We start from the raw sequence: 16,046 nt of genomic DNA, 5'->3' as shown, positions 1-16,046 counted from the left end.
CCCGACCTCATGATCCTCCTGCCTCAGCCTCCCAAAGTGCTGGGATTACAGGTGTGAGCCACTGCGCCAGGCCAGCTTTCTTACCTGTAGAACTGAACCCAATGGGCTGTGAGTATACCAGTGCAGTCATAAAATAGGATGTAAATTCATATATTTTTTGAGACAGGGTCTCACTCTGTCACCCAGGCTGGCATACAGTGGTGCAATCACGGCTCACTATGACCACCTCAGCTTCCCAAGTAGTTGGGACCACAAGCGTGAACCACTATGCTCGGCTAAATTTTTTCTTTTGTATTTTTGGAGAGATGGGGTTTTGCCAGATTGCTCAGGCTGGTCTCAAACTCCTGGGCTCAAGTGATCTGCCTACTTTAGCCTCCCAAAGTGCTGGGATTACAGGTGTGAGCCCCCACGCCCATTCTATTTTCAATATTTTTTGCCCACAAAGGCAAATGCATTAAGGGCTCATAAAGTCATAACTTAGCTCTGCTAAACACTACCCAAAACTTGGCATTAGGAGTGTAGCAGTCCCAGGCAGAGTGGAAATGTATGGAGAATAAGCAGTCCCTTGTCTGGCTGTTGCCAGAAATAAAAACACATGCACTGAAGGTGAGTGTAGGAGGCTCCCTTGTCCCCTGGGCTGTTCTCTGTGCAAACCTGATTCCAAGTTGGCACAATGGAGTGGAAAAGTTCAATAGCCGGGCAGCCTGGCTGTGCCTCATGGTGCCGGCATTAGTGTGGGCTGTCCACTTAACCTCTGGGGGCCTCAGGACCTCATTTGGGAAACAATAACATTAACACCCCTTTCACTGGACTGTTCAGTCATTCAAGTCATCACTCAATATGTGTTTTTTGAGCACCTACTGTGTTCCAGGCACTGTTCTAGGTGCTGAATACAAATGACAGCATGCCCCAGCACACCTAGTCCAGTGCCGGCACATAGTAGGTCCTCATTAAACACTTGTTGAATGGATGATTGGAAAACAGGTGGGGAGGAGGCACCAACAATAAATGAGTGAGTACATACGTGATATGTATATAATGATAATATGAACATATAATTGAATCCTATGTAAAATGTAATTATGAGGAAGGTAAGGTGCTAGGAAGGAAAGGAACAGGTGGCAGTGACAGAAGATGATGAGGATTGGGAGCCAGGACAGGAGAGCATCCACTCAGATGGAGTGTTCAGGGTGGGCTTCTCTGAGGAGGTGACAGGCAAGCTAGGGCCTGACAAGGGAGTGATGGGACTGGTCCTTGTTGGTTGCAGGCATCCAGCCCACACTGTGGAGCAGGGAGGACGTGCTGCACTGGCTGCACTGGGCAGAGCAGGAGTACTCTCTGCCACGCACTGCGGAGCACAGGTTCGAGATGAACGGACGTGCCCTCTGCATCCTCACCAAGGACGACTTCCGGCACCGCGCGCCCAGCTCAGGTCAGGGAAACTCACAGGCTTGCCTCGAACCCTGGTAGGCCAGGGCAGCCCAAGTGCCCCAGGGGAGCCCAGGGAGGGAGATGGAGGGGGTCTTCCTTGGGGAATCTGCTCATTTCCAGCACTGCAGATGCCCCTGTCTGCATAAAGCCATGACGTAGCCCTGCTAAACACTTCCCAGAACTTGGCGTTAGGAGCGCAGCAGTCCCAGGGAGAGTGGAAACCTAGGGAGAATAAGCAGTCACTTGTCTGGCTATTGCCAGACACCCATATGTGTTGCATGCATTTGTCTGGCTAGTGCAGATAGCCAGACAAGTGGTTTCTAGATAGAGCAGGCCTTCAGCAAGGGAGTCTATTTGCCACTTGTTTTCAGAGCCCTAGAGGCCTGTTCTCTCTCGCTTTCTCTTCCTGCTATCTGTGGCCCTTGTCTCCTCCCATCCGCTACCGCTACTGAACAAAATACCAACCAGAGAAAGATCAAATACTCATTCACACTGAGATATAAATGGCTGATAACAGCAAAAGCCTTGACTCCCAATCTGACTTTTGATTTTTATCAGAAACTAGGTCTGAGGGCAAAAGAATGAGTGTCTGATGATGGTGTTCCAGCAGCATGGACTTTGTGGGGAGGGACTGGTGGTGGGAGTGCCAATGGCCAGTGGCAGGGGCAGCAGGGCCTTCCAGGAATCTCTAGAATTGCATCTGAGTCTTGTTTGGCTTGTTTTCAGGTGACTCTTATGTTTGTGCTGATTTGGTGGCTTTTTCTTTTCTTTTTTTTTTTTTGAGATGGTGTTTCACTCTGTCACCCAGGCTGGCGTGCAGTGGCATGATCTTGGCCCACTGCAACCTCTGCCTCTCGGGTTGAAGCAACTCTCCTGCCTCAGCCTCTCAAGTAGCTGGGACTGCAAGTGTGTGCCACCATGCCTGGCTAATTTTTGTATTTTTAGTAGAGATGGGTTTCACGAGGTTGGCCAGGCTGGTCTCGAACTCCTGACCTCATGATCCACTTGCCTAGGCCTCCCAAAGTTCTGGGATTACAGGCATGAGCCACTGCACCCGGCCTTGGTGTCTTTTTCTTAAGAGTTCACTCATGTCTTCTGTGTGCCCTGTATTTTGGCCAAGCAGCCCCACAGTATATGCGGCAAAGAGAAGTTTTGAAATCTGCTGATTTGCTCCTTTTCTCCTAACATTCACAGCCAGTCTCACGTCACATCCCAAGTTGTTGTTTTTTTTTTTTTTGTAAATGGTGTCTTATTCTGTCACCCAGGCTGGAATGCAATGGCATGATCCTGGCTCACTGCGACCTGTGCTTCCTGGGTTCAAGTGATTCTCCTGCCTCAGCATCCTGAGTAGCTGAGATTACAGAGGGCCTCTCCACACCATCACACCCAGCGAATTTTGTATTTTTAGTAGAGATGGAGTTTCACCATGTTGGCCAGGTTGGTCTTGAACTCCTGACCTCAGGTGATCTGCCTGCCTTGGCTTCCCAAAGTTCTGGGATTACAGGTGTGAGCCACTGTGCCTGGCCAACATCCCAAGTTCCATCACCTACTTTCTCCCATGAGCCTCTGTAGCAGCTGCTGGAACTTTTGTCCATCCCTCTAAGAGCTTGGATTCAAGAGCTCTAGTGGGAGGCGGGGAGAGAGCAGGGACAGAGAGACAAGGCTTCCTGCTTCCCCACAGCCCTGATGGTCATGTGCTGAGGCAAAGCCGGGAAGCAAGTGAGCTTGGGGCTGGTTCCCTTCATGCCCTTGTTCGTCTCTCCACCTGCCTACAAACACCCCTCACCCTCTTCCTCGAGGGCCCACCGTCTACAGAGCATGCCTCTGGCTGCCTGGGATCCCCTCTTTCCGCCCTACTATCAGCACTTTAGCCCAAAGTATAAAGGGAGATATCTGGCACCACGAACAGGGCTCAATTCTGGCCTTTTTTTTTTTTGGATGGAGTCTTGGTCTGTCGCCCAGGCTGGAGTGCAGTGGTACCATCTCGGCTCTCTGAAATCTCTGCTTTCCTGGTTCAAGAGATTCTCCTGCCTCAGCCTTCCAAATAGCTGGGACTATAGGCACCCACTACCATGCCAGGCTAATTTTTTGTAATTTTAGTAGAGACGGGGTTTCACCGCGTTAGCCAGGATGGTCTCAATCTCCTGACCTCGTGATCCAACCGCCTCAGCCTCCCAGAGTGTTGGGATTATAGGTGTGAGCCACTGCACCTGGCCTTTTTTTTTTGAAACAGGGTCTTACTCTATTGCCCAGACTGGAGTTTGGTGGCATGAACACGGCTCACTTCAGCCTCAACCTCTCAACCGCCTAGGCTCTAGTGATCCTCCTGCCTCAGCCTCCCAAGTAGCTGGGACCACAGACATGAGCTGCCATGCCCAGCTGATTTAAAAAATTTTTGTAGAGACAGGGGCTATCCATGTTGCCCAGGTTAGTCTCAAACTCCTGGGGTCAAGTGATCCTCCTGCCTCAGCCTCCTAAAGTGTTGGGATTGCAGATGTGAGCCACCACATCTGGCCTTTCTTTTTTTCAATCATTTATTGAAGCAGCTACTAATTCTGTCTTTTAGGAAGAGGCTAAGACAGCTTTGCTTCTTAGAAGGCAGGGGCAGACTTTTAGTAGAGCTTGGAATCCCATGAGGCTTTGAACTGTCTCTGCCCCCAGGAACGTGAGGTACAGTTGTACAGTTTGTGCACTGTGCACAGCCCTCAGCCACGGGTGTGTACAGGGACTGAGAAGCAGCCTGGCCTTGCAAGCTGCATGTTCTGGAGGTGGATCTACCGGCAGGAAAGGATGTCTTCTAAAATTCATCCACTATGGCAGCAGCACTGGCTCTGTCCATTGCCGGCCCAGTCCCCTGTCAGCTGCAGCAGGAACCCCCTCGACATCAGCCTGAAGCTGTGACAGGACACGCCAGCCCTCACCCTGAGGCAGGTGGCTGCAGGGGAACAAAGCTGGCCCTCCCCAGTAGCCTGGTCAGCAGCCTGCCTTCCTTCCTATTCACCTCCAGGCGACGTCCTGTATGAGTTGCTGCAGTACATCAAGACCCAGAGGCAAGCCCTGGTGTGTGGGCCCTTTTTTGGAGGGGACTTCAGGCTGCAGATGCCCACCCAGCACTCTCCTGTCCTCCCAGAAGGTGAGGAAGCTCTTCTGTGGTGCTCTGAGACCCTCCCGCAAATCAGCCTCGTTGGGAGGGCAGGACATCCTTAAGGCGAAGCAATGAAAGAGGTGGCCAGCATGAACTGAGCTCCCCTCCTGCCCCTCCACCCACCTTCCCAGGGGTGCTCCTGGCAGCCTTCCTTCCGTGCAGCACCCTCCCTGCCTCTTTCCTCCCCATTTCTCTGCTCTCCTCTCGAGCAAAGAGTTGTTTGTATCATATCTCAATTTTTTTCTCTGGAGCCCACCATGGAAATGATTCTTGTCAAGGTCTCCAGAAACCTGAAAATAGGGATGTCCATGCCATGTCCACTCTCAGGCCTGACTCACTACGGCCTCTTGCAGCCTTTAACCCTGGGGGTCACCTCTCCTTCCCCCAAAACTCTTTCCTCCCTTGGCTTCCAGGACACCCCATTCACCTGGTCTCCTCTACTGCACTGGTATCTCCTCGACCTCCTCTTCTGGTTTCTACTCTTCTCCCCTGCTTCTACATGTTGGGGTACCCCAAGCCAGAGGGCCTCTTTGCTTCTCCATCTGCACACAGATGCTGGGCGATCTCATCTGATCCTGGGTCTTAAATACCATTCAGTGCCAATGATTCTAATATAGGCTTGACCTCTCCAAATTCTAGATATGTGCACCCACATTGCCTGCCTCACCCCTCCACTGGGGCGTCTAGTGGACATCTCAACCCCCACAGCCCCTAAACCAAATGCCTGATATCCTGCCCTTCCCACTGTCTTCCCCAGCCCTGCAAACCTCCACCCTTCCAATTGCCCAGATGTCATCTTAGATTTCTATCCCCAGCCCCAGCTCATCCCAACTGTCCATGCATCCTCTCTGCCCTACCTTCAAATCTATCCAGAATCCAAACTCTTCTCATTCCTCCACTGCTGCCCCGGTCCAGCCCCCATTGCCTCCAGAGAACATCCTCACTGGTCTCCTTGCTTCTGTTCCTGGCCTCCTATGATCTGTTCTCCACAGTGCAGAGAGATTCGTAAGTCAGGTCATGTCACTTGTCTGCTCAGCATCTTTCAGGGGCTCCCTTCTCACTCGGAGTCAAAATGTCATTCTTACGCTGACTCCTGCCCCTGCCCTCCCCTCCCAGCCTTCTCCCCCTTGCTCATGCTGCTCCAGCCACATGGGCCTTTTCACTCATTGGACAAGCCTGAGACACACCTACCCCAGGGCCTTTGCACCTACTGTTCCCTCTGCCTGGCATTCCCCTCTCTACTCCAGATACCCACATAGCCCACTCCTCAATCTCCTTTGAGTCTGTTCACATGCTAATGTCAGGGAGGCCTGAGCAGCCTCTCTGAAGTGGCAACCCAGATACTTTCCCAGATTTCCCAATCTGCCTTAGGGATAGATTTCCCAATCTGCCTTGGGGATAGATTTCCCAATCTGCCTTGGGGATAGATTTCCCTACCTGCCTTGGGGATAGATTTCCCTATCTGCCTTGGGGATAGATTTCCCTACCTGCCTTGGGGATAGATTTCCCTACCTGCCTTGGGGATAGATTCCCCTATCTGCCTTGGGGATAGATTTCCCTGCCTGCCTTGGGGATAGATTTCCCTGCCTGCCTTGGGGATAGATTTCCCTGCCTGCCTTGGGGATAGATTTCCCTGCCTGCCTTGGGGATAGATTTCCCTGCCTGCCTTGGGGATAGATTCCCCTGCCTGCCTTGGGGATAGATTTCCCTGCCTGCCTTGGGGATAGATTTCCCTACCTGCCTTGGGGATAGATTTCCCTGCCTGCCTTGGGGATAGATTTCCCTGCCTGCCTTGGGGATAGATTTCCCTGCCTGCCTTGGGGATAGATTTCCCTGCCTGCCTTGGGGACAGATTTCCCTACCTGCCTTGGGGATAGATTTCCCTACCTGCATTGGGGATAGATTTCCCTACCTGCCTTGGGGATAGATTTCCCTACCTGCATTGGGGATAGATTTCCCTACCTGCCTTGGGGATAGATTTCCCTACCTGCCTTGGGGATAGATTTCCCTGCCTGCCTTGGGGATAGATTTCCCTGCCTGCCTTGGGGAATCCTGCCTTGGGGATAGATTCCCCTACCTGCCTTGGGGATAGATTTTCCTACCTGCCTTGGGGATAGATTCCCCTACCTGCCTTGGGGATAGATTTCCCTACCTGCCTTGGGGATAGATTTACCTACCTGCCTTGGGGATAGATTTCCCTACCTGCCTTGGGGTGCTTTGTTTTTGTTTCTGGAAACTGAAAAATAAAAAGGAAACGGTTTCCTTTTTATTTTAATTATCCATCTTCCCTGCTCTCAACTAGCATGTAAGCTCCCTGAAAGCAGGGGCTTTTGGGGCTCAGCAATATATCCTCAGGATTCTTAGAACAATGCCTGGTTCATAGCACGCTCTCAATAAATACTTGTTGGACAAATGGAGAGGAGCTGGGATACAGCACCCCCAGGCTCTAGACCTGGCTCTGCCATTGCTTGGCTTTGCAGCCAGTTTCACAGATGAGGTAACAGGTTTGACAGGTTGTTACTTGTGTGGGAGCTGGGGTTAGCACCTAGGCTGTCTGGCCCTCACCCACTGCCCCCACTGTCTCCCTGACCTTCTAACCAGGGGCTGGATGGAGGAAGAGCAGCAGGAGTGCTGCCCCACAGGGCTCCCAGGCTCGCCATTGAGAGGTTGAGTAGGGGAGGCTTAGGGCCCATCGAACCAATGTGCTCGTCTGCTTGCAGAGGTGACTGGCCCCTCTCAGATGGACCCCCAAAGGGGCCTCCTACTGCAGCCACCAGACTCAGGCCTTACCAGCTCCTTCAGCCACCCGGATGGCCCTGGCCTGGCCAGGTGGACGCTTGGCAAGGAGGAGTCCCTCAACTTACGTCACTGTGCAGAGCTCGGCTGCAGGACCCAGGGGGTCTGTTCCTTCCCCGGTTTGCCACAGGCTCCCATTGACGGCAAGATCGCTGGTGAGTGGGAGGCTGTTCCCTTGGTCATGGGGAGGCGCACTGAGTCTGAGTCCCAGAATCACGAGTGATGAGGACAGGGCTATTTTGACCTGGCGATGGGAGGTCTGTGGCTTAGGGGTTGCAGGGTAGCATGACTGTCTTGTGTGCTGGCCACAATCTGCTTACAGCAGGCAGGGATACCTGGGATCACCAAGCCTCACCCTGTCTCCCACACAGGGACAACTTATCCAGTCATATTCTGACACTCACATTAGCATGGAGTGCCACACCCACTTTTAAAAACTTTATCTATTTTAAAACAATTGAGCATTCATTATGTGCCAGGCATCTGTCTCAGGCCCTTATTTAATTCTACAACAGCCTTTTGAGATTGGTACTATTATTAGCCCATTTTACAGATATGGAAAATTAAGGCACAGAAAGGTTAAGTAACTTCTCCAAGATCACACAGCACTGGTAGAACTGATATTTGAACCCAGGCAGTCTGGCTCTAGAGCCTGAGCTCTAACCAAGTGATCCACTTCCACTCCGCATTTGTTGTTAAAGGATAACAGGGAGACAACCAGGCACACTGGCAGGCAAGCTGCCCCCTTTTCTAAGGGTGTTTTCTAGCCATGATAGTGACACTGCATTTATTCTTTTTTTTTTTCAACTTTTATTTTAGGTTAGGGGGTACATGTACAGGTTTGTTACATGGGTAAGTTGCGTGCCACTGAGATTTGGTGTATGAATAATCCTGTCACCGAGGTACTGAGCATAGTACCTGATAGGTATTTTTTCTTTTCTCTTTTTTTGAGACGGAGTCTGGCTCTTTTGCCTAGGCTGGAGTGCAGTGGTGTGATCTCAGCTCACTGCAATCTCCACCTCCCAGGTTCAAGCGATTCTCCTGCCTCAGCCTCCAAAGTAGCTGGGATTACAGGTGCCCGCCACCACGCCTGGCTACTTTTTGTTTTATTAGTAGAGACAGGGTTTCACCATGTTGGCCACAAAATGGTCTCGAACTCTTGGCCTTAGGTGTGAGCTGCCACGCCTGGCCTGTGATAGTTTCTCCTCCCTGGCTCTCTCCCTGTCGTGGTCCCCAGTGCCCAGGGTCTATTGTTCCCATTGCTATGTCCACATCACATTTATTCTGTGAAGCCACAGAGCGGGCAGAAGCCTGGATTTGGATTGGAAATAACTAGAAGTCACTAAAAAACAATTATTAGCCCAACACATAGAAATGATGAATACTTGAGGTGATGGATGCCCTCAATACCCTGACTCTATCATTATACATTCTATGCATGCAATAAGATATCACATGCACTCCATAAGTATCTAAAGATATGTAACCATACAAAACACATCTATTCACAATTATTGGATCTTTTTTTTTAAGAGACAGGGTCTCACTCTGTCGCCCAGCCTGGAATGCAGTGATGCCACCGTAGCTCACTGCTGCCTCAAATTCCTGGACTCAAGAGATCCTCCCACTTCAGCCTCTTGCAATGACTGGATTCTTCAATTCTAATGCTTAACATTCTTCACGCGCTTACACTACGCCAGGCACTGTGCTGAGGGTTTTGTGGTCTGTTATGTTACCTAATTCTCTTACCACCCCATACAAGGAAACTGTGGCTCAGAGAAGGTTGCATTACTTGCCTGCGATGACCCAGCCGACAGGCCCAGGTCCTGGGATTTAAGATAGCGCTGCTGCTCCCAGATGCCTCTGCCCACTTGCCCCGCTAATTGCATGTTTGGTTTTCCTGAGCTTCACCATTAGGGAGCTTGAAGGGATTATAATTAATGGAAGTCCAGGGGGCTGAGTGAGTGAGCCAGGGGCATGAGGGACCTGGAGTCAGGGGCCCACGCACCTGGCCTGTGAGCCCAGCACCTGCCCTCACATGGCTCTGATGTCGGGTGGAGCTGGTCAGACTCCCCGCTCTGCCTCCCACTTAGGAGCTTGGCAACTTTAGACACTTTCGCACCTCTGAGCCCATTGCCTCACCGCTTCCTGGGGATTAAAGTAGCCACTTCCCAGACTCATGAAGACTGCCTGAGACAATGTGTGAGGAGCCCTGTTAGTGCTGTTTCTGTTAGTATCTCATTTTCACCGTTCTGCTGGCACTCCCAGGGTCCTGGCCCAGAGGCCTCCAAGAGTGCCTATCTAACCCCTGTCCTCACAGCTCCAGTAAAGCTGCGTGCACCCACTGTGCTAAATTGCAGACTGCCGGCTGCTATGGGATTACGTGTATCAGCTGCTCCTTGACACCCGATATGAGCCTTATATCAGGTGGGAAGACAAGGACGCCAAGATCTTCCGAGTTGTGGATCCAAATGGGCTCGCCAGACTGTGGGGAAATCACAAGGTGAACCTCAGCCAGCAGGCAGAGTGGTCTCAGCATAACCAGAAGAAGACAGAGTTGGGGGTCGGAGTGGACCCCTGAAACTGTGGGATAGTCCTCAGCTGATGGGGCCTTCACCAGCAGCCCCAGAAGTGTCAGGATAATTTATTTAGGGAGCTTTTGAGGGACAGGCAGTTACCTCTTACAGACGGGGAATGTCTCTGAAACCGAACAATTGTGTATTTTCTCATTGCTTAATCTCACCTTTGCTTAGCATCTCCACCTTTTGAAGCATGTTTACATGGACTGCACAGCAAATGTTGTGGGGCAGTTAGGCCACAAGAGGAAGCTGGTTTCCTGCAGGGAAATGCTATAAATCGATGATTATTATTATTGTTAATAGTTTTATTTAAAAGATCTGTTTTTTAACTTAAAGAAACTACTTATTTAAAAAGGCTGCAGTCCTTATATCACCCCTGTAAATCATGAGATGGTCTTGGTAGTTACATTTTGTAATCCTAATTCAAAAATACAATTATGAGAATATTAAACCACCTAAGATCAGCTTGCAGACACTCATTTAGGTACAGGCACGCCTCATAATGGGAGCGCTGGCCTCAGTCATCCCCAGGCCTTTCCAGCCCTGACATTAGATGCTCCTGCTAGGCCTGAGACCAGGCCGGGGCTCCATTCTATTATGTGGATTAGACCAGATAAGTTATCCCGAACTTTAGTCATCTGCACATTTCCAGCCACCAAAACTGCTAAAGGGGAACTCACCTGAGGTTGCGAGTTCGAGACCAGCCTGGCCAACATGGCGAAACCCTGTGTCTCTACTAAAAATAGAAAATTAGCTGGGCATGGTGGTGGGCAGCTGTAATTCCCAGCTACTCAGGAGGCTGAGGCACAAGTCTCTCTTGAACCCATTGAGGTAGAAGTTGCAGCGACAGCCTCAGTAATAATAAAAACAATGGTAGCTGATCTCTCTCCCTTTTTTTTTTAAGACAGAGTTTTGTGCTGTCCCCAGGCTGGAGTGCAGTAGCACGATCTCAGCTACTGCAACTTCAAGCTCAACCGGTTCAGGAGAGTCTTGTGCCTCAGCCTCCCGAGTAGCTGGGAATTACAGCTGCCCACCACCACGCCCAGCTAATTTTGTATTTTTAGTAGAGACACAGGGTTTCGCCATGTTGGCCAGGCTGGTCTCGAACTCGCAACCTCAAGTGAGTTTGCCCTTAGCAGTGCTGGTGGCTGGAAGGGTGCAGAGGGCTAAAGTTTGGGAAGACTTATCTAGTCTAATCTTCATATAGAATAGGGAGGAAAACAGGCCCAGGGAGCAGCAGTTCCATTTAATAAGTACATACTACATGCCATACACTGTGCTAATTGCCTTCATGGATTAGCTATTAATAATTTAATCCTCAACTTGTGAGATAGGTGTTCTCTTTCTTATTATGTAGCTGAGGAAGTAGACTCAGAGAGGTCAAGAAACTTGTCCAAGGTGACACAGCTGCCAAGTGGTGGAGCTGGGGCTTAAATTGATGCCAAACCCTGGGCTCTTTGGCCCTACCTCACACTGCCTACCCCAAAAAGAGAAAGAAACGACCTGGCCAAAGTCACACAGGGTATGGCAAGGCCATCCATGCCACCCACCATGCTGTCTCTCTGATTGCATTTCCCATAAATTTAGATATTTATTTGTTACTGTTCTGACATTTGCTATTTAAAAGTAACATACAGTTCACTCCCACACTCCGTTCTCAGCCAAGTAGGTGGGAGAATCTTCCCATCATTTCTTTCTCATTTTTTTTTTGTGATGGAGTCTCTCACTCTGTCGCCCAGGCTGGAGTGCAGTGACGTGACCTCAGCTCACTGCAACCTCTGCCTCCCGGGTTCAAGAGATTCTCCTGCCTCAGCCTCCTGAGCAGCTGGGACTATAGGCATGCACTGCCATGCCCAGCTAATTTTTGGATTTTTAGTAGAGATGGGGTTTCTCAATGTTGGCCAGGCTGGTCCCGAACTCCCGACCTCAAGTGATCTGCCCACCTTGGCTTCCCAAAGTTCTGGGATTACAGGCCTGAGCCACCGTGCCCAGCCGCATCATTTCTTCCCCAACCTTCCCCTGCCTTTTTCCTTCCAAACTCAAGTGAGCACTCATAAACCCTCACAGATCCCTGGCCTGAGAGGCTTAAGAAGCTGTCCAGTCTACCCTGCTCCCTTCCAGGTGTGGAAAGTGAGACCTGGAAGGAGTGGGACATAGAGAGCGGGGCTGACATGGGGCTGCTTTGCCTTCCAGAACCAGATGAACATGACCTACGAGAAGATGTCTCGTGCCCTGCGCCACTATTATAAGCTGAATATCATTAAGAAGGAACCAGGGCAGAAACTTCTGTTCAGGTGCGTAGTCTAGGGGCTGTGGTGAAAGGGGGAAGCAGACTGGGGTTGGGTGGGCTGTAATTCCCCTGCAGCTGGGGCAGGAGCTGATTTGCAGTTGGGACCTGAATTCTAGATTTCTAAAGACTCCGGGAAAGATGGTCCAGGACAAGGACAGCCACCTGGAGCCACTGGAGAGCCAGGAGCAGGACAGAATGGAGTTCAAGGACAAGTCCAGAAATCTCTCCATGAAGGGCAGGTGGACTCCAGGCCCCTGGTACTGATGGGCTCAGATGACTCTCCTGTGAAGGCAGCCTCCTCCTCCCAGGACAGCAGCAGGGTCTCCAGCCAGTCTCTACCCACAGGGTGACAGCCACTGCTTGGGAGGGCTGGGAGGACTCCTGTCCAGGACACTCGGTGGGAGTGTCATCTTTTCAGCCGGGTGATCCTGGGGATAAATGGGGCACAGGGGAGTGGACTCTCCCCTGCTTCACCACTGGGAGAGGGAGCCAGGCACTGATAGAGCATTCAGCCCCACCCCAGTAAATGGAATTTACGGATGAAGGGAGTGAGGTCTCTCACTGAGCCTCCAATTTCCTCACCTGTGAAAGGGAGTGCTCCTGAAAACCCACCCTCAGGGGCTGATGCAGGAAATGGGAAAAGATGTTAGTGCTTTGAGGCAGCACTGACAGCCTCAGTAATAATAAAAATAATGGTAGCTTATGTTTCTTTCTTTTCTTCCTTTTCTTTTTTGAGACAAGAGTCTTGTGCTGTCACCATGGCTGGAGTGCAGTGGCGCGATCTCAGCTACTGCAACTTCTGCCTCAATGGGTTCAAGAGAGTCTTGTGCCTGAGCCTGCCGAGTAGCTGGGAATTACAGCTGCCTACCACCATGCCCAGCTAATTTTTATATTTCTAATAGAGACACAGGGTTTCGCCATGTTGGCCAGGTTGGTCTCGAACTGGCGCTCTCAGGTGATCCTCCTGCCTCAGCCTCCCAAAGTGCTGGGATTACAGGTGTGAGCCACTGCATCCAGCCAATGTTTCTTTAGTGTTTGCTACATGCCAGGCTTTGTGCTAAAGGCCTTATGGATATCTTACCTCATTTAATTCACTCTGCAACTTGCTCAGGCATAAAGATGAGGACACTGAGGGTGAGGCTTGCAGAGCTGGCATGTCTCCCCAGACCCGTTTTCTTGCAGCACCTCTGACTGTATTTGGGCACTTCCTAGCCAGGCCCCGGCCCCACCTCTCTGCTCTTGACATCTTCACTGAAGAGTCCATTTCACTTGGCCCAGCCCCCTCATCCTCAGTTTTCAGTGACTACTACCCAGTGAAGACTGTCACCCCTCCCCCGACACCGATGGCTTCCCATGCTCCTGTCCCTGTATCTGCCATATGACCTTGGGCAAGGTGTTCCACCTCTCTGGGGTTTCTCGTCTGTAAAATGGGGCTGCTTCTCCTGACTTGACCTCACAGGGTCGTCGGAAAGCTTTCATAAAGCAGTATTTGTGAAATACTTAATGTTTGCCTGCTCCATGGGGAGTGCTAAACTGTGTCAGCTGAGAAGGCTCTGCAGACCAGAAGCTGCTCTGAAGCATGAAAACACCTTGGTCCAATGGGTCAGCTTCTCCCCTGTGTGCCCCAGCCCCAAGTACTGACTGGGGGCTCCTGAGTCAGAGCCTCTGCCCTTGCAAGCCCTCAGATAAAGCTCGGGGAGAAAGAGAAGGGAGTGTTTTCATTTAACCAAGAATAGAATTTCTTGGATTCATATCTTCTCAGAAGGAGGAAACTACCTCAGCCTCTTGCCCCCAGCCGGTCAGGAAATCCCCGTCTCTCTGCTGGAGTCTGCCCTGGCTTTGAGTCACTGCAGAGGAGTCCTTAATAAGGACTCTCAGACTTTGGGGCTCAAAGCTGTGATAGCCCATGAGCCGGGAAACTCCAGGCTTAGTCCTATCTGGGGCCCTCGAGGGTACCCACCGGCAGGGGGCAGGCAGGTGGCTTTGGAAAAAGGATTGATGGGAAAATGCTTCTCCCCTTTCACTTTCCCTCCGAGACTGTTCCATCTCCTTGACTTTGCTCTGGGATGAGCGCATGCGCCATGGCCTCTTTTATCACCTCCTCAACCCAGAACTGCACACATGGCCCGGGAGGGACTGTGGAAATCAGTTTATCCGGGCCCTTATTTTATAGAGCAGGGAACTGAAGCTAGAGAGAAGCGGCTTGCCCAAGATCACACCGCCCAGCCCAGCTTCCTGGCTCCTGTAGTCACCGCATTTCCTGGTTTCGCCATTGTGTTTGGGTCCAAGATGCGAAGCAGGAGTATGGATTCCTAGATCACTTCTTCCGGTTATAACAGTGGTGTTTGCCTGCTGGTGTGTTGATGGATGTCAACAGCTACATTTCACAGGCCTTAATTCAGGTGATGAATCTCACCCAGCACTGGGACAGTCAGGGCCACGGGTGGGCTACTAGGAAAGCAAGTGTGAACCACTGCCGGAGATCCCGACTCTGGAGCCCTGGGGCCAATGCCACCTTTTCTCCATCTCTCCAGGGAGATCAGGCCCTGCTCTGGGGATGGACCCCTGGGTGCCAGGAATAAAGGGGTGTTCAATACATGAATTGAATACCTGCTATGTACCAGGCACCAGTTGAAGCATTGAGTTTATATCCATTTTTCATACAATTAGAGTCCTGAAAAGTGGCAGGTCACCGAAAATGTCATATGTCAAAATGGACTTCTCACAAAAAAAAAAATTTTTTTTGAGACAGATTCTCACTCTGTTGCCAGGCACCAGGCTGGAGTGCAGTGGCACGATCTTGGCTCACTGCAACTTCTGCCTCCTGGGTTCAAGCAATTCTCCTGCCTCAGCCTCCTGAGTCGCTGGGACTACAGGCGTGCGCCACCACACCCAGCTAATTTTTGTATTTTAGTAGAGACGGGTTTTCACTATGTTGGCCAGGATGGTCTTTATCTCTTGACCTCGTGACCAGCCTCCCTCAGCCTCCCAAAATGCTGGGATTACAGGTGTGAGCCACTGTGCCAGGCCCAGATTTTTTTTTTTTGAGATGGAGTCTCGTTGTCGCCCAGGCTAGAGTGCAGTGATGTGATATCCGCTCACTGCAACCTCTGCCGCCTGGGTTCAAGTGATTCTCCTGCCTCAGCCTCCTGGTAGCTGGAACTACAGGCATGCACCACCACACCAGCTCATTTTTGTATGTTTAGTACAGACAGGGTTTCACTATGTTGGCCAGGCTGGTCTCGAACTCCTGACTTCAGGTGATCCGCCTGCCTTGGCCTCCCAATGTCCTGGGATTACAGATGTGAGCCATTGTGCCTGGCCAACAAAGAATTTTAAGAAGCAGGAGAGACATCCTCATGGTTGAAAAAGTAGCCAGGCATGTGCTGTCTTTTTGTCAGATTATATTACAATTAAAGAATTAACAATAGATAAAGACAATAGATAGAGAATTTATGAAAAAATAAGCATAATAAAAAGTTAATTAATGAAACAAATGATACAAGTCACTGTCTTGGCCCCGTTAAGCCATTTATGGTACTAACCCATGAGCATGAGCTCTGGTCTTCATCTTCTCTATTAGATGGATTCTTGCCTAGAAAAGCTTTTCCCCTCATAGGCAAGTTCCAGAGCTAGCACTTGATTTAATCCTGGCAGCTCTGCTGGGTCTGGGTCTCTTACAGTATGAAGCCTGGGCTGATGCCGGGGACCCATCTGCTTTGTCACAGAGGATCCTAGGGTGACAGTCTTTCTTGGCTTCCTCCTCCGGTCCCACAGTGTTAGTGATCCACATTTTCTTTCTTCT

At 50.7% G+C, this 16,046-nt stretch overlaps 1 protein-coding gene across 2 annotated transcripts in view; it reads left to right on the top strand.

The window, feature by feature from the left end:
* The window catches only part of ETV7 (ETS variant transcription factor 7), a 56,156-nt gene that overhangs the window by 18,804 nt on the left and 21,306 nt on the right, over positions 1-16,046 (top strand). The window contains exons 3-8 of one of the 2 annotated variants that reach the window (XM_035295482.3): positions 1,268-1,432; positions 4,439-4,564; positions 7,297-7,527; positions 9,733-9,875; positions 12,145-12,245; positions 12,358-12,941. In XM_035295482.3, coding sequence (XP_035151373.3) covers positions 1,268-1,432; positions 4,439-4,564; positions 7,297-7,527; positions 9,733-9,875; positions 12,145-12,245; positions 12,358-12,505 — 914 coding nt within the window. In that variant the 3' untranslated portion in view covers positions 12,506-12,941. Of the gene's footprint in view, positions 1-1,267; positions 1,433-4,438; positions 4,565-7,296; positions 7,528-9,732; positions 9,876-12,144; positions 12,246-12,357; positions 12,942-16,046 lie in introns of those variants that run through there. The other variant, XM_078369065.1, reaches the window with a different exon arrangement.

The sequence above is a fragment of the Callithrix jacchus genome, chromosome 4 (assembly GCF_049354715.1).
Source record: "Callithrix jacchus isolate 240 chromosome 4, calJac240_pri, whole genome shotgun sequence".
Taxonomy (NCBI): domain Eukaryota; kingdom Metazoa; phylum Chordata; class Mammalia; order Primates; family Cebidae; genus Callithrix; species Callithrix jacchus.
This window is presented reverse-complemented; position numbering and strand designations above follow the sequence as displayed.